The sequence below is a fragment of the Nannospalax galili genome, unplaced genomic scaffold, assembly GCF_000622305.1.
Source record: "Nannospalax galili isolate Female #2095 unplaced genomic scaffold, S.galili_v1.0 scaffold1328, whole genome shotgun sequence".
Taxonomy (NCBI): domain Eukaryota; kingdom Metazoa; phylum Chordata; class Mammalia; order Rodentia; family Spalacidae; genus Nannospalax; species Nannospalax galili.
Window position 1 is genome coordinate 325,370 of NW_008358795.1, and position 25,241 is coordinate 350,610.

A 25,241-nucleotide genomic window follows, 5' to 3' on the forward strand; every position below is an offset into this window, starting at 1 on the left:
GGCCAATAAATAAATAAATAAAATACTTTTAAAAACATTTAAAAATAATAAATTTTAAAAAATAGATCCAGAGGGCAAGGGAAAACACAGGGTCCTGACTCCTGTCCACAGCCAAGAGTCAACCAATCTTTGCGGAGCTTCCAAGCAGGCCGCCGAGATGCCTACATCCATCCAGCGCCCAGCCTAGTTTGGTGGATCCTAATGGATCCAAGGAAAGCATCTCCACTGCAGCCGCAGCGAGAGTTAGCGGTTCGAGCCCCATCCCTGGTTTTCATGAACCTTCACCACATCTTATTACAGAGTGAGTCCCGTGCATGGCGTAGCTTGCTCTGGTCACTCTTGCTGGCCGGGCAAGGTCACGACACGGCCATTCCAGGGGCGTGGCACGACCCGCCCCCCATGCGCGCGCCCGGCGGGGCGGTGGCGTGGGCGCGCCGGCAGTAGTGCGCGTGCGCAGAGCCTCCCGCCTCCCATTGGCTCCCGCGGCCTGGGGGGCGGGGCCTCTACGCTGAGCTTCCTCCCTCTGCAGCTTCCGCGGGTGCAGTCCGAGCAGCTGGAGTTTCAGTCGGACCCCGAGAGTCGCAGTGGTGGGCGAAGTGGTGGGGACTGGATCGGGGTTGGGCCCTGGGGAGTGGGGGGCTCTGGGAGGTAAGAGCGCGGCCACTCCTCCTCCGGGTCCCCGCCCTGGATTGGGGCACGCCTGGACCCTTCTCGGCATCCTCCCTGGCGAGCTTGGTGCAGCCTGGCTCCTGACCCCTGCACCGACCCCCGACCTCCAGTAGGCCTGGGGGACACACCCCACTTCCAGCCTGCACGCTTGGTCCCTGGCTGTAGATGACTCGCAGACCCAGCCCAGGACCCCTTTCCCTCCTAGTGGAGAGCTTGAGACTTGTCAGCCCCCAAGACACCCCCCCCCAACACACACACACTAATCGTTCCCCTTACAGATGGACGGGGCCGAAGGCACTGCAGGGCAGCCTGGCCCGGCGGAGCGCTCCCACCGAAGCAGCGTATCCTCCGTGGGCGCCCGAGGTGGGTCTCTGTCCTTTTCATCCCCTCTTAAACCCTCTGGGGATCCAGCCCTGGGGAGGGCTCTGGTTTGCCTTCTTTAACCAAGTTAATCTCGGTTGTAGTAAGAACTAAGATGCGTTGAGGTGTGGCGAACTCAAAAGAAAAGTGATACTTTCTTTTATTATATTTCTTTCTCGCCAACAGCCTTTTTAAAGCAAGGATCCTCATTATCTTTATTTTATTGGGAGGAAATTGGGCCATAGACCGGTTGTTAGGTCACAAGCCCTCCTGGTGATCATGAATTTGAACCTTCAGGGCCAGTTTTTTTTTTTGTTTTTTTTTTTTTTCTCCTCTGCCTGTCAAGTGGCTCTGAACCTCAGTCTCCTGAGGGTCATGGTTTGATCTCTCAGAGAAACTGTTAAAACAGAAGAGACTGGAATCTTAGAAAGCATCTGTAGCTAACTAAAACTGTGCCCAGCAGGTTTAAAGGTTTCATCTGATTTTCAGCTGTCTTTTGAGAGGTTTCTTAAGGCGACTTTTAGAGATTCAGCAACTGACACACACAGACTTGCTCGAGTCAGCCACTAAGCAGCAAGCAGGCAAGGATTGCAGGTGGACACACTCAGTGTTTCCTTCTATGCCTGCAGTTCATTTGAATCTGGCCGCCCTGCCACGGGTCTTCTGTTGGCCCTGGACTCCAGATGGGACTCCATCTTATCACGAGGGAACACTTGGCAATTTTAATTACACTTTCTTTACTTACTTAAGGCTATCTCCAGAAGCCACAGTATTACCTAAGGAACTTTTGGCAACTGATGGCTGCTGGAAGGGGGAGAGACCATCTCTTTCAAGGATGGAACTCTTGGGAGGTTAATCAGGCTCCAGTGGATGAACCCACACTGAAGGACATTTGGAGATACAAATTAGACCCTCTAGGCCTTATTATAGTAAGAGTACATTAAATTATTCGAAGGGGGACAGTCGGGAGGTGCAGATGGAGGAGGGAATCTAAATACCATCAAATTATATTGTAGGAAAATTGTAAAAATTCACTTAAAATAAAGCCACAGTACTGATCCCTGAGGCTTTGACTCATCCTAAAAGAAGCTGAGGCTCAGAACCTGCTGGGACCTGGGATAGCTTTAGAAATCTCATTGTCAGCGTAGCCTGACCCAGACAGAGTTGAAGGATCACTGGTTCACCCTGCTCCCAGCCTGATAGGATGCTGTGACTCAGGATGGGTTACCCCTGTCTGCCCTAGTTTTCCACCTGAAGAATTCTTAGGATGGAAGCACAGCAGTCTTTGGTGTTGGAGAGGATGAGGGGTGGTTTGCATAGCTAACCCTGTGTTGAGCCTTAGGGGGTGAAATGGGGCTGGTACCTGGGCCACAGTTTCTAGGTGATTTGAAGATTTCAAGAAGTCCTTATAAGGAGCAGCACCTTTTTTTTTTTCTTTTTTTTTTTTTTTTTTTTTTGAGACTGGGTCTTATAGTAGCTCAAGCTGGTCTCAAACTCAAAATCCTCCAGTCTCTGCCTCCTGAGTCCTAGGACTAGAGGTGTGCATCACCATGCCTTAACAGGATGTGTCAGTGTAGCTGGGTTACCCCTAAGGGGCAGTGGGTAGTGGATGATGTCTGATCTGTCTGGCAGTGGGCCTCAGCTGACCCTACTGACCTCCCTCACAGCAGCTGATGTGCTGGTGTACCTGGCTGATGACACAGTAGTGCCCCTGGCTGTGGAGAACCTGTCTGCGCTCAGTGCCCACGAGCTGCACCGAGCAATCCGCGAAGTCCTGCAGCTCCCAGACATTGCTTTGGACGTCTTTGCACTCTGGCTTGTCTCCCCTCTACTGGGTAAGGTCTGGCAGAAGCCTAGGCAGGAGGGCTGGAAGGACACTGACCAGTGCAGAGGGAGGGCTTAGCTTCTGGAACCTGTGGCTGCCACTGTTAGGGGGAGGTGACACATGGTGTCTCCCCGAGCCCTGAGCAGACAGACACCCGGTTCCTCTGTCCCTGTCTTATGCTGATGGCAGCAGAGCTGGAACCTAGGTCTTCAGAAGAGTGGATGGGCCCCCTGTGCACAGAGCATGCCACCTGGGCCATTCTGTCCTTGTGACCCAGGCCTGTCCTGCAGTGTGAATCTGAGGTCTGGAGCAGTGAGATGAGTGGGTGTCAGGACCCACTGTTGCTGAGGACAGGGAAGACAGGTCACTGTGACCCAGGAAGCAACCCTCTCTGACAGGTGGCCTTTGCATAAGCAAGGGGCTGCTGGAAGAGGAGTAGGGACATGGCTTCTCTGCATGGGACCTCAACCCTGCCTTGCTGGCACCATGACCACCCACATCCTGCCCTTTCAGTCTGGGACCCAAAGTGGGGACTGAAGTGGAAACAGTAGATTTCCAGATCCTCAGGCTAGTGAGTAGCGTCTCCCTGAGCCCGTTGACATGGACAGGAAAGAGGCCTGTGTCATCATTTTGGGAAAAAGTTGGTGCTGATACCAGACATGTTTTGTGAGCTTTAATACTCCCTTTGAGGGCGGGCACGATGGTTCAGTGGATAAAGGCACTATTGCCAAGCCTGATGACCCCAGTTCCACCCCTGGAACCCACATGGTGGACAGAGAGAACAAATTCCCGAAGTCTGGCTTCTGTGGTGTGTGCACACCTCCTCCCACACACACTCACCCACACACATACACACATAATAATAAGTTAAATAATTGTCTTAAAAAGTTGAGCATTGTTCTTGTACAGGACCTGAGTTCAGTTCTCAGCATCTATGTCAAGTGGCTCACAACTGCCTGTAACTCACAGAGAGCTGCCTGCCTCTGCTTCTCAAGTGCTGGGATTAAAGGCATGCACCACCATGTCTGGTCTTAAAGTTCTTTTTTTAACTCTTTAAAAAAAACTGAGTATATAACAAAGTATGCTTTAAAAAATATTCCCAGGCCTGGTGTGGTGGAGCACACCTTTAGTCCCAGTACTTGGCAGACCTCTGTGAGGTTGAGGTCAGCCTTGCTCACATAGCAAGTTCCAGGCCAGCCGGAGCTACAGGAAGACTTTATGTTTTTTAAAAAAATTCCCGGGGCCTGGAGAGATGATGGTTCAGTGGTTAAGAACACTGGTTGTTCTTGCAGAAGACCCGGGTTCAAATCCCAGCACCCACATGGCAGCTAACAACTGTCCGTAACACCAGTTCCAGGGGATCTGACCTCTTCTGTCCTCTGTGGGCATTGCACAACATGGGTGCACTTACTTACATGTGGGTATAACACTCATACACATAAAATAAATAAAATATATTTTTTAATTCCCTTTGCAGGCCAAGACTATCGCTCATTGGTAGAGTGATTGCTTAGCATGTGCAAGGCCCTGGGTTAAAGTCCCAAAATTGAAAAGGAAACAAAAACAAACCCCAAACAGCAAATACTCCCTTTGTTGTAGAGGAATGGAGTCACTGCTCTGAAGGGTTTGGGCCGGGACATCCTGGTGGTTCCTTCCTCTCCTGGGGCCACTGGGGTTTCTGCCTCTGTCCTGTGGGAGGACTTCCAGCCCCCATCCTTGCTCTTCCCTGCCCCCAGCTTCCGGCTCAGCTGCTGCTCCTCTCTCACCCACCCTCTTCCTATTGTCCAGATCCTCTGGCCACCGCTCCCCCCCTCTTTGCCCTCGGCCTGGCTGGTCAGAACTGTGGACCCCTTATGTCTCTGGAAAGCTGGGGGTGCCAGGTCCTAGTGGGTAGGCCCTCGCAGTACTGCCACTGGGCGGCCTGCTTCTCCACCTCCTACCACCACTCCCTCACATTCCTGTTCCCCAAGGCAGTAGCAAGAACTGAATGTACTGCCTGTGTGGACCAAGCGTCCAGAAGGAGGGTGCCTGAGGCTGCTGTACAGCTAACACCCACGCTGTTCCCAGACTGTGTGGAAGACTGAAAGGCTACCTCAGATTCCCAGGACACCCTCTCCCTGCAAGGCAGAGCAGTGACAGGCCTTCCCAGGCATCAGGCTGCTTTTGGTGTCTTTGGCCATCACTCTGCACAGAGCTGGGCTCCAGGACTGTTGGTCTCATTTGGATGGTGGCAGCTAGGGAGGAAGGTCCCATTTAGAAGTAAGAGGCTAGGCTGGGCAAGGTGGCAAATACTTAGATCCTAGACAGAAGCAGGTGGATCTCTGTGAGATGAGGCCAGCCTGGTCTACATAGAGTTCCAGGCCAGCTGGGGCTACAGGGAGACCCAAGTTGGCGGTTTAGTCCTGTTCTGATGGTGGGACTTGTGAACAACTAGGACCTGGTAATGATGGCAGGAGGAACCACATCCCTGTCCCCAGGTCTACCTGTCCGCAGGCTGGATTTTCTGAGTGCTAGGGGCAGAACAGGGACTGAGACCCATGGGATTCCTGCCTCGGAGAAGTCAGCGGGGATTGGGTTGAATGTGTGGTGAAGGGAGTTTTGGGAAGCTGAGCTCTGGTCCCGTGTAGCCAGTGTAGCCCCTGTGTAAGGCCCTGGGAAGTTGTCATCCCTCTGTGGGCTTCAGGTGAGGTGAAAGATCTTGTTGGTCCATCTTGTGAGCCTGGGGATAGAGAGAGCACAGGGAAGGGGGGTGGAGGTAACCCTTCCCAGAGGGCAGAGGAAGACAGCTGTGACTGTTCACTGTGACTGTTTGGACAAACAAAATGGCATGCTCCCCTGTGGTGGGACCACAGGTGGGTGGGGCCAGACAGCTACGCAGGAAATGAAGACTGTGAATCTTCTTGGGAAAACATGGATCAGAAATTGGGGCAGGAAAGGACTGGAGAGGCTGGATGCAGGGGTTGGATGGAAGTGACTGGAAGCAGGGAGGCCCATTTGGAGGCTATGGCTGCGGTTTAGGTCAAGATCAGGGTCCAGGAAGGAAGAAGGTTCAAGAACTGTTGGCATCTGGCTGCCAGGACAAGGTGCTCATCCATCAGTAGGGAAGGGGAAGGCTGGAGGGAAGAGACATGGGTCAGAAACAGAGTGGCAAGCATGTGGGGGCATCCTCAGCAGGCATCTCAGCCCCTTACCTCCCAAGAGCAGTGCCGAGGTGGCCGCTGTCAGCTAGTACACAGGGTGCTGGTACACAAGCTCAGTCTACCTGTCACTCCTGACCTGAAGTGTTGGCGCCCCAGAGCTTGAGTGGTTGTGAGTGGGTCCATGGCATGGACCCCTTAGTTGCCAGGGCTATGTTGTCTTGTGGCACTTAAAGTTGCTGTGACTCAAGACCACAGAAGAATGGGTAACGAAACCCCAAGCAGGTATACAAAAGATGGTACAGTTATGTGATGCAGGCATTTTGTTTTGTTTCCTGTTTTTCCTTTTTTTGTTTTGTTTTGAGACAGGGTCCTCCTGTAGCCCCAGCTGGCCTAGAACTCATTGTGTAGACCAGGCTGGCCTTGATCTCACAGAGATCTGCCTGCCTCTGCCTCCCGAGTGCTGGGATTAAAGATAGGCTTTTTATTTTGTGTGTATGTGTGCATGGAAGTCACAGGACAACTTTTAGAGTTGGTTCCTCTTCCACTGTGAGTTCTGAGGATTGAACCTCAGGTCTTCAGGCTTGGCCAAAAGTGCCTTTACCCACTGAGTCATCTTGCCAGCCCATGTGATGAAGTTTTGAAGAAGGGATGCCTCGTTAGGGATCCAGGAGAGGTGACCTTGAACCAACCAGCCATGGGAAAATCTGGGAGACGGGTATCTGATGGAAGTGTGACAGTACCAGGACACAGACATGCTGGCAGTGCTCGCGCCACTTAAGAAAGCGGTGTGGAGATCAGAGGGGACAGGAGTGAGGCAGTGAGGTGGGAAGGCCGGGCTGCATGACATGGCACCGTGGGCCGTGGGGGTGAGGAGCTTGCAGAAGGGAGGATCATGGGGTGGAGATTGGCTAGGGGAGGCTTAGACTCTGCCAGAGGTCGAGGAAGGCAGTCTACTGGGTCCTTGGGCCGTTACTCACCAGCCTCAGGTTCTGCTTCCTGGTGGCAGTGCCAGGTCCCCTATGCCACCTCCCCCAGCACCTCCTGTCCACCCCAACCTTTCGGCTCTACCTCAACTAGTTGCTGTGTTGAATAGAGAGAGTCTGGCATTCTCTGGAACCAGCCACCATTTCCCTTGCTGTGACTTGGGACAGGTGACCTGACCTCTCCCAGGCGGAAGGCAGAGTGGGGCTGTGGCAAGGTGACACACGGAGCCACTTGCAGCGGCTCTGCTGTCATGACTGACCTTGGTGTTGCTGTTGCTGGCAGTGTGGTGGGTGGTGAGACCTCCTCAGCCCAGTCAGAGACTGCATGGCCGTTTCCACTCTCACCCTGCAGAGGTACAGCTGAAACCTAAACACCAACCTTACAAGCTGGGCCGCCAGTGGCCGGAGCTACTGCTGCGCTTCACCAACGCCCCGGACGATGACGTGGCCATGGGTCAGTGCCACTGTGGGCAGGGGCTGCATCTCCCCAGAGCTTTGTGTCAATCGCTCCTGACAGGGAAGAACTTCGGGGGCATCTGAAGGGAGCCCTGACAAGGAGGGGCTGGGAGGGGCTGAGCACACTCTCTGGGCATCCCCCAGTTGGGAAAAGTAAGGTTGGGAGCTGGGGTATGGGCCATTTGGGGGGAGAGCAGGGCACGGCTGGGTGATGCTAGGTGGCAAGCCACTGACTTCAGCCTCTCTCCTCAGATGAGCCTTCCCTGCAGTTCCGAAGGAATGTGTTCTTCCCAAAGCACCAGGAACTCCAGGTGAGACAGGGAGCCCAGCTAATGCCAACCAGTTCCTGTATGCCCTGTGCCCAGTCTCTCCTGTCCCAAGACTTTTGATCAGTCACGCCTTGCCCCCAACCCCTCTGAGCTCTTTCCCTGCCACACTGGCCTGCAGATCCATGACGAGGAGGTCTTGCGGCTGCTCTATGAGGAAGCCAAGGGCAACGTGCTAACCGCTCGGTACCCTTGTGACTTGGAGGACTGTGAGGTGCTGGGTGCCCTAGTGTGCCGAGTACAGCTTGGGCCCTACCAGCCTGGTCAGCCTGCTGCCTGTACTCTGAGGTAAGGACAGTGGGACCTGAGGCAGGGGCACCCCATGGGAAGGTTACTCTCCAAGCTTCTACCTACAAGTGGTTCTAGGTCCTGCAAGAAGGGCAGTCCTAGAGTTAGGAGGCTCCAAAGCACGCATACTTGTGTGGCCTTGACCTCTTTGAGCTTCCTCTTCCTCATCTGCTGTGGGCAGTGGAGTACTCTTGATGTCTGAGGAGCCCTAGGCACAAGGCCTCAGGTACACGTGCAGATGAAGCCCAGTCTCTGGCTAAAGTCTGGAGGGAGCAGGCTTTGTTCTTTGGAGTCTCAGCCAGGAACTGACTACATACTGATCATTCAGTAAAAGTCGACCTAAGTTCCAAGCCCTGAGAATGGGACCCTGTTCCCCAGATACTCAGCAAGCTGCTGTCTGTTTCTGGCCCCTCTCTGGAGAGGTGAGAGTTGAGTCTTCCCCAACAGTAGGTCAGATTGGTCTCTGCCTCCATAGAAAGTGACTGTGAGGGTCAGAGATAATTCCAGGGGTCAAGTGTGGCTCACACCTGTAATCCCAGTACTTGGGAGGCTGAGACAGGATTGCATGAATTCCAGGCCAGCCTGAGCTAAAGATTTATGAGCCAGGCATGGTAGTACATGCCCATAATCTAACACTCAGCAGGTGGAGGCAGGGCAATCAGGAGTTCAAGGAGTTCATCCTAGGCTGTCTGAGTTTGAGGCCGGCCTGCGCTACATGAAACTCTTGTCTCAAGCCATAATAAATAAATTAAATAATAATTACTGCAATAAACTCCAATGACAATGAACGTGCATTCCAATCTGTTTCTAGCCAGGACTCCTTACCTCCCCAACCCTGCAACAAGTGGGTGAGTTGGCAGAGAGGAACACAGGGACAGGGTCCCTGTGCTGGAGGCTGATGACTGGAGCCTGGCGGAGCATCTAGGGTTCCAAGTACCCTGGCGGCTTAAAGCTGAGCTGACTGAGGCTGGTGGCCCCCGGGATCTTAGACCTCAAAACGGACATGCCTATTTCTCAGGCTGAGCTTGGCGCCAGGGCCTAGCTGGTCCCCAGACCCGGTTCTCTCTCTTGTCACTAATCCCTTTCCTCTGGGCCAGCACAAGCTCAGACATGCTCCTGTCCTGTGCAAGTTGACCGCAGCGGCTGTCACAGAGGAGAGGCCTTTCTTCCCTTACACACCCAGAGCCCCCGCTCACTGTGGTAACATGGAGTTTGGTCCCTTGTCCACCCAAAGGAAGCACAGTGGCCATGATGAGCTGCGGCTAGGTCATCCACAGGTCCCACAGTGAACCTGCATAGACCCCATTTGCTGAAAGCAGGGAAGTCTGGCTTTCCCTTGACAAATGGGAACTGTTTTTGAAAACAGGGACTTGGGTAGGGAGTGAGACACAGATGACAAAATGTACACAGCAGCCCTGAGTAGGGAGGGCAGCTCCCCAGATACCCCCTCATGCTCCCAGTGACTCAGGCTAGCACAAGTTCCTTTCTCGACTTTGCCCGTCCCCTGGAGCAGATGCCCCCATCCCCACCCCATGGCCTGGGGTGTTTGGGCTCTAGAAGCCCCGGTGGGACCCATTATCTATGGAGGTTTGCCCTGCGCTCACCTAAGGCTGAGGCCATGCTGGCCTCTCTCTGTTTCTGTGGGATTCATGACCCTGCTTTATATATGGGGAGATGACACCTTCATAGCCTCAGACCTGGAGCCCCAGATGATCTTTTGGAGCAGCCAGTCCTCAGCCCACAGGAGCCCAGGTGACCTAAGATGAAAAACCATTGCACTTATGCTGAGACCCTTCCTGCCTTCTGTGCCTGGGAGGGAAGGCACCCTACTTTCCAAAAAAGAATCTAAGATGATCTAGTTGATGTTCAGATAGTTTTTATTGTTTTTATTGTAGGTGTGTATGTGTGACATGATCTCCCTGTAGCCCGAGCTGGTCTAGAACTTACTCTGTAGACTAGGCTAATGTCTATCTCACAGAGATCCACCTGCTTCTGGCTCGGAATGCTGGGATTAAAGGATTAAATCCACCACCTCAACCCTGCTATGTTCAGAAGTTTTAGTCTTGCCAAACAGAACACTGAGAGTGTTAGATCATTCATATCGGTTTGGGGTGAAAAAAGTTCCCCTTGCTCAGAAAATGTAAGCATCCAGCTTCAGAGAGCAGGTGTTGCTCTGAACCTCCCCAGCCAGGCCACTGGGGGACTCTTTGGTGTTCTGTTCTGATCTGAGCACCTCCCACCTCCCCCACCTTGAGTGTCAGCTCAACCCCTACTTCATGGGGGAAGGAAGGTCCTTTCCACAGTGCCCAACAGGTGGTGGGTGCTTGGGTGGTATGTCTCCTTCCCTTGTGGGTGAAGACTGGCCTGAGTAACACCCTATCTGACCCTCTGCCAGCTTGGAGTACTCTGAGTTGCCTGGGTGGGCAAATAGTGTTGATAGGGAGGGAGGCCAAGCTGTGGTGAGGGAGTGTTTGCGAGGAATGACCAAGGCAGGCCTAGTGGAAGGAAAGGGGCCCAGGGGCCCAGTGCAGCAGGACTGAGCAGGTAGGAATGTGGCCTTAGTTGGTGACCCCAGCCTGCCCTTGTGTGCTCCTGCCGTAATCCTGGGCTTCTGCTTGAAAAGCTTTGCCATATTTTTGTGTTAGGACAGCTGTTATCAGGAACAGCGGTGGCATCTCTGTTCCCATTCTGCAGCTAGGTAGATGTATTAATAAAAAACAGAACCAGTAGAATGAATGTATGTATATGTATGTATGTATATATGTATTTTATATATATATAATATATTTGATAAATCCCTATACATATATATATATATACATATATGTATAGGGATTTGGAGACCCCTGACTAATACACTTCACCTGTGTGGTTTAAGCGTCCATGCTGTGAGGCTGAGAAGCCGTAGTCACTCAGTCCACGAGGTTGGATGTCTCAGTAGTCCCAATCTAGCACTGAAGGTCTGATGAATTCCAAACGATCGGATAGTCTTCAGTCTACAGCAGCAAGATGAACTCACCAGCGAGAGAGAAGGCCAGCGGCAAAAAGCTAGTGCTCTCTTTGGCCATGGCCTTTTTAAAAATTCTATTTCATTTTTATTTTATGTGGATGAGTGTATTGTCTGCATGTATGTGAGTGCACCCGAGGTCAGAAGAGGGCCTCGGATTCCCCTGGAACTGGAGTTAAGAACGGTTCGTAGCCACCATGTGGATGCTAGGAATCGAACCTGGGTCCTCTGCAAGAGTAGTCCGTGCTCTTAACCACTGAGCCATCTCTCCAGCCCCTAGCCATGGCCTTTTATGGGAGCTGCCATCAGAAGGTAACACCCACATTTAGGGTGTGTCTTTCAGCTTCAGATGATCCAATCATGAGAAGATCACTCTGATTTCAGTTAATCCCAGATCCAGTTAAATTGGCACCCAGGATTAGACATCACAGCAGGTGTTTTTTGCTGTGGCAGCCACAGTGGCTACAGAGCCTATCCCCTGGAGGGGCTCTGATCTGCCTGTGCCTGCTGCCCTTGGATCCCATCCTTGGCTTGAAATTCTTGTGTGTCCCTTTCTTCTGGGAACCCCGTTTCCTTTTAATGGAGGACCTTGCCCATGAGTCAGGGTTGTCGCTATGTACCAGGCTGAGCAGGCCACCCTTTCTTCTGGGAACCCCGTTTCCTTTTAATGGAGGAGAGCGCACACCCCCTCAACAGTGGACCTTGCCCATGAGTCAGGGTTGTCGCTATGTACCAGGCTGAGCAGGCCACTGCTGAGGTGGGGACAGTGGGCATCTCTGCAGTCACTCGTCAGAGCAGGGCCTCTGGCATCCCTGTGCTAGAGCTTGTAATGGCCTGAAGTCCCTAAGCCGTGCCACATGCCAGGCCCTGCCCGCCTAAGCATGGTACCCACACACTGAAGACCTCAGCACCTCTGGAGGCGCCACCACCACCCACTTCCCTTCCTCTACAGGGAGAAGCTGGACTCCTTCCTCCCTGCCCACCTCTGCAAGCGAGGCCATGGCCTCTTTGCTGCCTTCCGGGGCCGTGGGGCCAAGACTGGGCCTGGAGAGCAGGGTCTGCTGAATGCCTACCGCCAGGTGAAGGAAACATCAGTCAGTGGCAGTGAGCGTGAGGCCACCTTGGGCTCCCACTACCGTGCCTACCTCCTCAAGTGCCATGAGCTACCCTTCTATGGGTGAGTGGTGTGTCTTGGGGGTTCTTGTCCCCTCTCCTGGCAGCCTAGCAGATTGACCCTGGACTTGGCCAGTGTGGTAGCCAATGAGCCCGTGGTCTGGTGCAGCCTTCCCTCCCTTGGAGAGCTGGCTTGGCACTGATCCCAAGCTGGATGCCTGGTCTTCCTCCCATCTCAAGCTAGGACACCCTATGAGTCCTCTCCTCCCACCGCTGCAGTCCCATGTTCACTGGCCTGGCTGATTGGCATTTCAGCTAGTTAACAAATAAGTCTCGTGCCAGCCATGCCCTTCACACTGCAGGAGTGTCAGTGAGCCCTCGGTGAGGTGCTGCCCTCTGAGGGCAGAGTAGAGGGTCACCTGTAAGTGGCAGCCAGGAGAGCAGAGGAGGGGACAATAATCAGAGACGGACAGCTCTGCCCATGGCGACGAGGAACGTGGTCAGGTTCTGATGTCACTCTGAGGGTGGACTCTCAGGAGTTGGTAGGGAGATGTGTTGGTAGGAAAGGTGAGGGGAGAAGATGGTTCTCCAAGGTTCTAGCCTATTACTAGTGACCGATCTGGTTGTCATTTGCAAGGATAAGAGCTGCAGTGGGCAGGTCAGTGAAGATGGGAACTTGGTTTGGGATGTGCCTGGTTTATAGATGTCCATTAGATGCCTGGGTGGTGATTCCACATGGTTTTGGGTTTCTAGTCTGGGCCTGAAAGGATGATAGGTGAATTCTGTTTCAAATCTGGAGCCCCAAGAAATGGCCAGGGAGGTGAATGGAAGAGAGGTCTGGGAGAGGGGAGTCTGGCCAGGCAGGAGTGTCTACAAGCCAGGTGCCACCAGCCTCATCCTGCAGCTTCAGGTTTATGTTCAGCTCATCTTTGTGCTGAGGATTGGTTTTGGGTGGAGGAGAGGGAGAATGAGGAAAAGGCTTGAGACAGAGTCCCCAGCTCTCATGGAAAGTGGAGGTGTGGAGGTGTGGGCCCAGTGGGGTCAAGGATTTGCTGCTTTTTATGATAGACCAAGTGATATCTGTGTCAGTGCGCATGCTCACTAACCATGATCCAGGAGAGTGAAAAGCCGGGGGTGGGGGGGTCTTCTGACTGCTAAAGTGTCCTCATCAGCTGAACCTGGGAGTTGGGAAGGGCGTAGAATTATCCAGAAGAGGAGTGTGCATTCACCTCCAGCCCCCTCCATGGAAAGAGCTGGATTTGACTCAAACATTGGCTTAGCCAAGTGCAAGAGGCAAGGGTGAACCTTAAGCTGGGTAAGGATGGAGCCAGCCATGAAGGAGTCAACAGCTGGGCAACTCACCGCACTGAGACCACCCTCACTTTCCCCTTCTTTGTGTGTGTGTGTGTGTGTGTGTGTGTGTGTGTGTGTGTTTTGCCTGCATGTATGTAAGTGTACCACATGCATGCAGTGTCCAAGGAGGCCAGAAGAGGGTGTTGGATCCCCTGGAACTGGAAGTGGACAGTTGTTAGCTGCCATGTGGATACTGGGAACCAAACCTGGGTTCTCCACAAGAGTAGCCAGTGTTCCTAACTGCTGAGCCATGTCTCCATCCCTCCTTCTTAGTCTTAAGGCAGTGCTTGGCTCCTGAGTGTCCCTTCTAGAAGACCTTGGCTCTGGACGGTGTATAGTGGGCTCAGTGAACTGGAGACCACAGCTACCTCAACCCCACCCTCTGCTGAGGCCCTGGGTTCCTTGGGTCCCTGATACAGCTGGCTCTGTCCCTTGACCTGGGTTTGTGTTCTTTCTCTGCCTACAGCCCCCATCCATTTCCTCCTCCCACCTGCTCAATCCACTCCTATGCAACCAGTGAGGTGCCACTCTGTGCTGCCTCCTCACCCCATTTCTGTCTTCCTCAGGGCAGGCCTCTGGGTAATTTTCAGTCACACAAGCAGCTTAAGCTTCTCAGGGGCCCAGAATAGCGTCCCCACACATGTCAGGTGCTGGAGGAAGCAGCTGACAGTAGCCCCTTCTCCAGGTGTGCCTTCTTCCATGGTGAGGTGGACAAGCCAGCCCAGGGCTTTCTGCATCGGGGTGGGCGCAAAGCAGTGACGGTGGCCATCAGTCTGGAGGGCGTGCATGTCATTGACTGCAGGGAGAAGGTACCACCTCTGCCCGTGTCCTTGGGGTGGGGCTGAAGGGAGTAGGGGTCTTGCCTGGACCTTCTTGATACTGCTGGGCCTGTGGGCATTCCAGGGCAATATTGAATGGACGTGTGTAGAGGTGACCCTGTGTCCCACAGATGTCTCTGGAGTCCTACTCTTGTGTTTTGGAGTCTCCCTTAGGTCTGACTGCGTCAGCTTTTCGAACTGGTGCACTCGGCTGGCCATGCTGGGACAGAGGAGTGGCAGCTGAGAGTCTGCCTTCAAGGGGGTGGGGTCGGGCAGCACCTTGCCACTCCACCTGGCCAATGGTGAAAACTGACCATTTTCCAGAAAGCCCCTGGGCTGGGAGGCCCTTTGGGCTCCCTATGTATGGTGACTGCCTCACCTCTGGCTCCTACTGTAGACAGTAGTATCACTGTCCCTCCCTGTAACTGGGTAGGAGCCTCACTCCTCGGCTGGCAGCACATCTTTCTGTCCCCAGAGGGACCTGTGCCCTGACATGCCAGGGGAAGAACCCTGGCCTTGGCTGACTCCCTGACCATCGGGGCCTGACCCACTGGAGGGAAGCATTGAGGACTAGGAGTTCCTGGCCTCCCTGGATCCAGCCCTTGGTGCAGGATGATAGGACCTGGGCCTCTTTGTCCTTGGAGACACAGGAAGAAATTCAGACTCCATGTAGAGAAGCAGATGCCCTAGTTAAGTGTCTCCTCTGGGTGGTCTGAGGAGGGCCTGATGGGAAGTAGGAGACCTCACAGTGTTCTTGTCTCCCTCTGGCCAGCATGTCCTGCTGGGCCTGCATTTCCAGGAGCTGTCATGGGACCACACTTCCCCCGAGGAGGAGGAGCCCATCCTGTGGTTGGAGTTTGATGGTGACAGTGAGGGCACTCCAGTAAATAAGCTGCTCAGGATCTACTCCAAGCAGGTAGTGCTGTTGTCACATGCACCCAGGGGTAGGGATGCCAAGTCCGGGTCCCCAGAAGCCCGAGACCATGCAGGCTCCTGGGTGTCTGGGAAGGAGGTTGGAGCACTGCGCAGGACCTGGGAAGAGGACGCCTGGCTTGTACCCTGGTGAGCTTTGCACCTGCTCTATGATTGCACAGCAGGGGTGGCAGCTGCAGGCTGGGCAGCTGTCTCTTAAGAGCCTCTGCACTGACCGAGCAGCTGTTGCAGTAGCCCCGGAGAGCTGTGAGGAACAGGTGCAGAAAGGTGAGGCCCTGAGGGCCTGCATTGGGGGAATCCATTCTTTCCTCCCACCATCCATTCTGCTGTCCTCCCCCCACTTAGGCCAGGTCAGCACTGTCCCTGCACTCGTTCTGGGACTGTTCTTACTCCCCATTATTTCCTTCGGCATTCAGACAAGTGCCAGGAACTCCAACCTTAAAAACACGTGTCTCCTGCCAGCATCTCTGGTCTTCCAAAATGTTGGAAACATAGTCTGCCAAGTGGCAACTAGAAACACTAATTGAATTCGACTCTTCACCAAGTCACGATGGCTTGAGACCGCCTTCTTTCCACCAAGCAGCATGGCTTTGAGGTTCATGCACATCGTGTGGTCCTTTCTCCATCACTGAGCTACCCCAAGGCCCAGTTCATGCCTCTTTATCGTCCAGTGGTATTCGACTTCCCAGTGCACAGCAGCTGACTTTCCTGTTGAACAGGGAGGTCTTTCCAGTTTTGACTTTTGCAGTAAGCTGTTCGGAACATTTGCATATGGCTTTTATGTGGGTGTAGACCCTTTTTTTTTCTCAAAAACCTGGGAGTGATATTTCTGGATCATGTGGTGAACATGAGTATGTTTTGTTAGAAATGGGCAGACTGTTTACCAGAGCTCCCATCTGCACTGTGCTTCATTTTGGCCCGTTGCTCCACGTGGTGGCAAGCACTGGGTACTGTCGTTTTTGTTTTTTTTTTAATATTTTATTATTTTTTGTGTGTATGTATTGCCTGCATGTAGGTAAGTGCACCATGTCGTGCAATGCCTGCAGAGAACAGAAGAGGCTGTTGGATCCCCTGGAGTTACGGACAGTTGTTAGCTGCCATGTGGGTGCTGGGATTCGAACCCTGGTCTTCTGCAAGAACAGCCAGTGTTCTTAACTGCTGAGCCATCTCTCCAGCCACTACTGCTAGTTTTTATTTGTTTGCCATTGCAACAATGCCAAGCAGTGGGGTGGGTCAGTGCAGTTTTAACTTGTACCTGCCTAATGACTAATCATGCTGATTGTCTCTCCACGAGTTCGTTAAGTGCTGCCCACAGATCTTTTGTGCCCTGTCAGTGCAAACCATTTGTCTGCTTTTTCGTTGGGTTGTTTTCTTCACAAACTGTGAGGGCTTGTTCCCGTCCTGCACGCCAGTCCTTTGTCAGATGTTGGCAGATACTTCCTTGCAGTGTATAACTTCACTTTTCATTTTCTTTTCTTTTCTTTTTTTTTTTTTTGGTCATTTTTTATTTGTTTGTTTGTTTTTGGTCTTTTTGAGTTGGGGTCTCCCTATAGTCACAGCTGGCCTGGATTCACTATGGAGATCAGGCTGGCCTTGAACTCACAGAGATCCGCCTGCTTCTGCTTCCTGAGTGCTGAGATTAAAGGCATGCGCCACCATGCCTGGCTTTTTTTTTTTTTTTTTTTAAGTCTTTTTTTTCACTATGTAACCAGGCTGGTCTGGAACTCAGAATCTGCCTTCCTTCCTCGTGCTGGGAGTATAACCTGGCGACATTGTCTCTTGAGATGTTTATAATTCTGACGAAATCATTTTATCAGTTTGTTTTGTTTTATTTTTGGTTTTTATTATTTTGTTTCTCAGCATGTCAGTCACCACATGCATGTGAAGCCCACAGAGGCCAGAAGAGGGCAGCAGAACCCCTGGAATTAAGAGTTCTAGATGGCGGTTAGCTGCCACGTAGGTGCTAGGAACCAAATCCAGGTCCTCTGCAAGAAAAGCCTGTGCTCTTAACCACTGAGCCTTCTCTCCAGTCCCCTGCCCCCTTTTTAGGCAGAGTCTCATGTAGCCCAGGGTGGCCTCAAACTTGGTATGTAGCTGAGGATGACCGTAAACATTTGATCTTCCTGTCTCTACCCCCTGAGTCCTAGGATTACAGGTATGTGCCACCAAACCCTGTTTTTTTGTGGTACTAAGGAATGAACCCAGGACTTTATGTATGCTAAGCAAACGAATTCTACCAACTGAGCCACATCCAGCCTTATTTTTTTAAGTTTATTTTTAAAACTGTGTGTGCGTAGCCAGGCGTTTGATTCCAGCACTTGGGAGGCAGAGGCAGGTGTTTTGGGACAGTCTTACTATGTAGCCCCTGCTGGCCTGGAATGTAGACCAGGCTAACATTGAACTCACAGAGATCTACCTGCCTCTGCCTCCCAGATGATAGGATTAAAGGTGTGCACCACTACACTCAGCACTCTGAAATATTTTTAAAGCCTTTTGAGAGACTGGAGAGGGCTCAGCAGTTAAGAGCAAATTCTGCTCTTGTAGAGGACCCGAGTTTGGTTCTCAGCACCCATGTCAGTCAGCTCAGTGCCTGTAACTCCAGCTCTAGGGAGTTACATTCAAGTGGACACACCCGTACGCAGGTGCAAGTACACATAATTTTTTTTTTTTTTTTGTCTTTTTGAGACAGGATCTCCCTGTAGCCCCAGCTGGCCTGGAGCTTACTATGTGGACCAGGCTGGCCTTGAAATCACGGAGATCCGCCTGCCTCTGCATTAAAAAAAGAAAAAAAAATCTTTGAAGCCAGGTGTGGAGGCTTGCGCCTGCAGTCCCAGCACTGGTGACACTGAGGAAAGGAGATAATGAGTTCAAGGCCAGTCTGGCCAGGTGTGGTAGCACAACTTTAATCCTAGCACTTGGGAGGCAAAGGCAGGCGGATCTCTGTGTATTCAAAGCCAGCCTGGTCTACCATAGCAAGTTTCAGACCAGCTGGGGCTACAGGAAAGAAACTTTATTCAAAAAAAGACCAAAAAAAAAAAAAAAAAGGCCAGTCTGCCTAGTAATTCCTGCTTCACAGGAAGAAAGAAACACGGCTGGTTTGTCTCTCTGTAGTCCTGGTAGGCCCCTGCTGGCTCCAGGGTTTTCCGTGTAGCCGATTAGGTTGTAGATGGTGACAGCTCACCTCCCAGCATGTGCCTGCTACACTGTCGCTCTTCCAGCTTGACAGAGTGCAGTCCTGACTGCTGAATAGACAGGTGTACACACCCAGCTCTGACCTGCCCGACCCAAGGAAAGCATGCTCTTTCCCCTCAGCAGCATGGGGTTCCCTCCGGGCTTCCTCCATGCCTTTGGGCAAGCTAGGAAATCTCCTCATAGCCCCACTGGCTGAATTTCACCGCAGGATCATGGGAGGATGTGTCAAATGGCAGCATTTGAGCTGCTTCTGTTCAGGGACCTTAACTGGCTATTTGCAGTTCACCATGACCCTGGTGTTTCAGGTCACCATGGCCTTCTGTCCCCACTGGTCATCACTGGTTCTATAGCTCACCACCACACTTAGCTGGTGGCATTTGCCCAGTGAGAGGTAGCCTGAGCATGTGCAGACTGAGGCCTGAAGGCCTCTTCCTCTGAGGCCACAAGCTCGCCTACCCTTGTCCTCCTCCTCAGGCTGGGCTAGACTACTGCCAAAACCTCAGGCCACACTGGACAGGCAGGAGCTGGACCAGTGTCTGTGACACCAGCCCCAGGTACCTGACCAGCTCAGTTCTCAGTTCTCACAGAACAGGAGATAACAGGGGTCCAAGGCACCCAATTCCTGTGCAGGGCCAGGCACATAGCAGCTGCTCAGTAAACTTGTTTCCTGACAGAGGGACACCCTCTGTGACCCTGCCCTGGGCTGTTGCCATAGTGTCCATCTCTGCCCCTAGACATGTCACAACTACACCTTTGTGTCAAAAGGTGTCTGTTTCTAATCTCTCGAGGTATCGCAGTTAGAAGAATGTGCTCAGAGGGAGCGGCCCCTGCCAGTAACATCACCCTCTTCTTGAGCCAAGAGCATCTACTAGCTAACACAAAGGCGGCTTGGCTTCCTTCAGCCCAGACCCCCATCCCCCTCTCTGGCAGCTGAGAGTTTAGAAGCTCTACTCGGCTTCCCTTACCCGCTCCAGGCCCTAGGTCTTCCTAGGCTGTGCCTTCTGACTAGAGCGACCTCCTTTCTTATGCCACCTCCCATTCCTAGGAACCCCACTCACCCAGACCTTACCTCTGAAGTTAATTCAAGTGGACAGCCTCCCCTGCCCTCGGACCCCCAGAATGCCTGTCTCTTCTCTCCTCCCCTCCCCTGCCACCTGCCCCCACCACAGCGCAAAGGCTTAGAGCTGCATGCCTAACTCATGTCCCTTAGCAATCCTGACACCACTCCCTTTCTCTCCCTAGGCTGAGCTGATGAGTGGCCTCATTGAGTACTGCATCGAGCTGAACCAGGCCACCGAGCCTGCTGCTCCCCAGGAGAGCGCATCTGGCCTCCACTCAGCCCCCAGCCCCTCTCCACCTCCCACTCAGCGCCCCAAGTTGCGGAGGCAGGGCAGCGTGGTGTGCAGCCGGATCCAGCATCTCTCTACCATCGATTACGTGGAAGACGGTGAGCCACCGTACCATGTGATGGTACCACATACAGTGTACATGCATAGTACACATAGCACATGCACACACATGCCACAGGCACTCCAGAGTGTAGGCGGTCCCCAGCAGTTCTGGATAGGGTGGGTGGGCTCCTGGTAGGAACCCCCTCCGTGCATTTCCCTATCTGCCACTTCTTGTTTTTGCTCTTTTTGAGACGGGCTCTCGGTAGCCCCAGCTGGCCTGGCACTCACTAAGTAGACCAGGCTGGCCTTGATCTCACAGAGCTCTGCCTGCCTCTGCCTCCCAAGTGCTGGGATTAAAGGCGTGCGCCACCACGCCCAGCCCTATTTGCCTCTTCATACTGTTGCACCCACAAACATGTCCGTGGCAGCATGTTCCAGAACATGAAAAACAGGAAGGAACCACGAGATGGCTCAGCAGAGGAAGGCACTTGCCACCAGGCTGAAGACCTTAGCTTCTAAGCTTCATCCCCACGACCCACACAGTGGAAAGAGTGAGCCAGCTCCACAGACCATCCTCTGACTGCTACACATGGGGCACATGTGGACGTAAATCATTCTTTTTCTGAAAAGGATTCTTTTACTGCTGTGCAAACCTCTAAATGTACTTTTATTTACTTTGGGGGTGGAGACTAGAGCTGAAGATTTCATGCATGCCAGGGAAATACCACTGAGCTACACTTCCAATCCATAAATATACATTTAAGTGGGAAAATGTTCACAAAGTAATCCAGGCATGGTGGTATACCCTATAATCCCAGCACTCAGGAGGCTGAGGCAGGAGGATCACTTCAGGTTTTAGGCCAGCCTAGACTGTAGTATGACCCTGTCAGCCACACACAAAAACAACAAAAACAATTTCCAAAACAAACATTTCCTTTGTGATTTACTGTCCATTTTTCTTAGCATGCTTGAGGCCCAGGGTTCCACCCCTAGCATCAAAAACAAAGCAAAATTAACATCTTACAGTAATATGGTCCTCTTGTTTGTTAAAATTAATGACCTGATTTTGATACATTTTAAAAAATATGCTTTACGTGTATGAGTGTATTACCTACACGTATGCAGGTGCACCTGTGTCATGTAGCGCCCTTGGAAGTCAGAAGAGGGCATTGGATTCCCCTGGAACTGGAGTTACAGATGGTTGTTAGCCACCATGTGGGTACTGGGAGCCAAACCCAGGTCCTCTAGCAGCCAGTGCTCTTAACTGCTGAGCCATCTCTCCAGCCCTTTGATATGTTTTTCTAAAGATTTATTTATGTGTATGAGCGTTTGCCTGGTGTATATATGTGCCTCATGTTTATTCAGTGCCCAGAGAGGCCAGAAGTGAGCATCCAGTTCCCTGGAACTGGAGTTACAGATGGCTCTTAGCTGCCATGTGGATGCTGGGACCAAACCCAGGTCCTCTGTAAGAGGAGCCGCACCTTGTGCTGAGCCATCTCTCCAGCCTCCTTCATACATTATCTTTAGAGCTGGGTATGGTGAATACATCCATCCTTCTAGCACTCGAAAGGTGAAGGCAAGAAGATTGAAAGTTCACAGCCACCCTTGGCAATATAAGAAGTTCTAGGCCAGCCTATGTAGGCTGCATGAGATCTTCATTTTAAAAAAAAAGAAACTAGCTGGGTGTGGTGGTGCACGCCTTTAGTCCCAGCATTTGGGAGGCAGAGGCAGGTGGATCTCTGTGAGTTCAAGGCCAGCCTGGTCTACATAGTGAGTCCCAGGCCAGCTGGGGCTACAGGGAGACCCTGTCTCTATGGGCGTGCGCGCGCTCTCTGGGCGCACTTCCAGAATGGCACTCCCCCACCGGGTGTCTGGAGGAAAGCAGGTCTGGTCCCGCGGGCTTCTCCGTGTCTCTATGGGCCTCAGGCGTGGTGTGCGCGGGTATCTCGGGGTCGCTCTGGGCCCCTGGATCTCGGGGTCCTCGCCAGACCTGGCGAGTCACAGCACGGCTCTGGCCACAGGCGTCTCTGGGAGCGGCAGCAGATAGGTCGCTGTCCGCCGCTCCGGTGCTGAAAGCTTCTCTGCTACTGGAGCATTGTCCAGCCTGATCCTGTCCCTTTTCCACCCGTGTACTTTTCCTCAGGATGCGAGGTCCACTGGCCACTGAACCCCATGGGAAGAGTACGAGGACAGCGAAAGCTAGGAATGTCCGCAAGTCGGTCACGAGGGAGTGCGTCCCCCGGAGAGGCTAGGTCGCCGGTAGTAAGGCACAGGACTCAAGACTCGGCTGGCTCAGTCTGTGCTTACAGCTTTATTCTCTCTGGGACCCAATCTCTGGGACTCAGTCTCTGACCCGATCTCCCACTATTATGAGAGAAGACTAGGATATTTATACCATGGGGGTAGTGGTAAAAGCTTTGGCTGTTAGATACTTTGTGAGACATTCTGTTTACATATGGAAGTGGGTTTCTGCCAGACTGCTGTCTGCCTGGAGAAATTACAGGAAGGCATGGTACCTTTCAGAGCCAAAGGCTATGTTTATGTTATGGCATTTGTGGCGGACACTTCAAAAGGAGAGACAGGAAAGATGCCAGGAAGACACCCCGCTATGAAAGGAGCCCGCAGCACATAATCCCGAGCTGCATGAGCTGTCCGGTGTGAAGGGGCTTCGACTTTGCATAACAGAGGCTCCCAACATGTCTCTAAAGGACCAAAAGAAAAAAAAAAGGAACTAAAATTCTTTTCCTTAGTTTTTATGTAATATCCTATTTTGGGGTCCTTTCCAGGACATCACATCATTTTTTTTCTTTTGTTTTTGACTTTTCCTTTTTTTTGGGGGGGGGTGTCTTTTTGAGACAGGGTCTCCCTGTAGCCCCAGCTGTCCTGGAACTCACTATGTAGACCAGGCTGGCCTTGAACTCACTGAGATCCGCCTGTCTCTGCCTGCCAAGTGCTGGGATCAAAGGTGTGTGCCACCACACCTGGCTTTTGACTTTTCCTTTTTAAAATATTTTATTATTTTTTATTTTATGTGTATGTGTGTATTGCCTGCATGTAGGTAAGCGCACCCATGTTGTGCAATACCCACAGAGGACAGAAGAGGCTGTCGGATTCCCTGGAACTGTAGTTACAGACAGTTGTTAGCTGCCATATGGGTGCTGGGATTCGAACCCAGGTCTTCTGCAGGAACAGTCAAGTGTTCTTAACCGCGGCACTATCTCTCCAGCCCTGACTTTTCCTTTTTTAAAATCACGCTTATTTATTTGGGGAGGTGGCGACCCGTATCATGATATAAGTGGCAGCAGCCGGTTCTCCTCCTAATAGCAAGCTGGCCTTGTTATTTTTTCTTTTACTATATCTCATTTATCCTTCAAGGTTGATCTCAAATTCCACATATAGCCAAGGATGACCTTGAACTTCTGATATTCCTGCACCCCCCAAGTAGCACTGGGATTGTGTTATTTTTTTTTGTTTTTGGTCTTTTTGAGACAGGGTCTCCGTATAGCCCTAGCTGGCCAGGAACTCACTATGTAGGCCTGCCTTAGCCTCCTGGATGCAGGTACTTGTCTCAAAGTCACTTGCTCAGGGGAGCTAGTCCAGGATCATTCACTGCCTCCATCTGAGATTTGTGAGGATACTCATGCACCCCACATCTGCCACTGGTGAAAGCTGAGGGGTAGGAACAGGCTCAGATACATGGTAGATCTGGAGGGGAAGCTCAGCCCAAAGGGACCCTGGAAAAGGCCATCCTGGCAGAGCCTGCCCCCCCCCAGCTCCTCCCCTTAGCCTGTTGCTCTCTCCCTCACAGGTAAGGTGATCAAGCGGGTGAAGCCGAAGCGCACCACGTCCTTCTTCAGCCGGCAGCTCTCCACTGGCCAGGGAAGCTACACCGTGGTGCAGCCCACCGACAGCCTGGAGCAGGCCTGAAGAAGGCAAGCCAGGCAGAAGAAGACACCTGGGGGCCCTGGACCTGGGCAGGGCGCCGTACAGGGTCCACAGGTGCTTCAGGCCACAGAAAAGTGACGCCTCAACCTGCCAAGCGGCCTGGACTGGGCAGAGCTGGTCTTCTGTTACCCGTCTTCTCTTCCCTGGACTCTGGGCCCAGCAGCTGACTGATACCTCAGCTGCTCCTGCTGCCTGCACAGGCATCCCTTCCTGCCCATCTAGAAGTGAGCCGCATCCTCCACTCTGAAGGGACTGCTGGCAGCTCGGATGGCCATGGCTGAGCATCAGTGCTCAGGACCTGCCAGCTCACTGTCTGCCCTGGGCCTTCTCTGGGACCTTAATGACTGTGTCTCGCATTCCTTCTGCTGGCATTCCACCCACACTATCAGAACAGGCTGCCCCCAGCCCTCAGGGGCTGTTACGACTGACTGGAAGGAGCCAGGGAGGGGGCCTTCACCCAGATCCTCCTGCAGGCTGAGATGCTGAGCAGAGAAGGAAGGTTCCTTTTGTTCATGTCCCTGTGCCAAAAGGTGACTGTCCTAAGACCAGCTGGCCCAGCAGATCCATAGTTCACACTGGAAAAACCCTCCTGAACAGCCTCTTATTGCCTCGTTGAGTCCAAATGGCCCCTGACCCGTCCTGTCTTTGTCCTGTGATCTGGGCTAGATTTTCTTCTTGTTGCATCTGCTTTGGGTGGAAGAAGGCTCAGAGATTGACTTGTTAGCCTCAGAGCTGCGACACACCCTAGAGCCAGCCCCAGTGACTTAAATCATCGCTTCTTTCCTGAAGACATTGGAAAAGGAGGGTTGGATATGAGCGCCTTGCCTGCCTGTCCCAGCTCTGCCCTCTTGGCAGCAGTGACTGCCTTTACATAGGAGCTGGGCCTGGGCGGGGTGCTTTCCAGGCCCTTAGGTCCTTCCATTGGCAGGTCCAGGGCTCTCACAGTGCTTTCTGGGACTTCCCAGGGCCTGAGACAGGCTTTGCTTTGTTTTCCCTTCTCAATGGAAAACCATTCCACTTGGAATGTCAGAGCTGTTTACCCGACCTTGTGAGCTCCCAGGTGATTTAGAGTGCGCTTACCCCACAGCAGGGACTGTGCTAGTAAAGAAGCAGAAAGAAAAGGCTGGGAGCTGTCCCGTCATTGGAATGCCTGCTTGTGAGATGATGTCAGCCTCCTGGAGTCACTTGACTTATCTGAGCTGCCAGCCCACTTTCCTGGTGCCAGGCTGGTCATCTTGACTGCTGTCGATGCCAGGTGTGCCACGTGTTTGTGTGTGTGTACACAAACTGCATTTCCACTTCAGTCTGTTGTATCTTTTAAGCGCCACTTGTGCCTTAACCTCTCTGCCTACCCTTTGGGACAACGCACTGTTTTACTAAATGTCTTTGAGTATCTTTCTTCTGAATCATGTGACTTATTAATAAAATCAGTGCCTACCAAA

At 52.5% G+C, this 25,241-nt stretch overlaps 1 protein-coding gene across 3 annotated transcripts; it reads left to right on the plus strand.

Annotated features, from left to right (window-relative positions):
• The first annotated feature begins 492 nt into the window (after positions 1 to 492).
• On the plus strand, positions 493 to 25,241 carry Frmd8 (FERM domain containing 8). Of its 3 annotated transcripts, none has more exons than XM_008822177.3 (11): positions 493 to 587; positions 948 to 1,032; positions 2,697 to 2,864; positions 7,330 to 7,431; positions 7,686 to 7,744; positions 7,881 to 8,047; positions 12,007 to 12,231; positions 14,206 to 14,329; positions 15,111 to 15,254; positions 19,706 to 19,910; positions 23,663 to 25,241. In XM_008822177.3, the coding sequence occupies exons 2-11, from the start codon at positions 948 to 950 to the stop codon at positions 23,779 to 23,781; spliced, it is 1,398 nt and encodes a 465-aa protein (XP_008820399.1). In that variant the 5' UTR covers positions 493 to 587; the 3' UTR covers positions 23,782 to 25,241. The 3 variants fall into 3 exon arrangements, with proteins under 3 accessions (XP_008820399.1, XP_008820401.1, XP_008820400.1); XM_008822179.3 differs by having other exon boundaries at positions 2,700 to 2,864; XM_008822178.3 differs by having other exon boundaries at positions 540 to 599.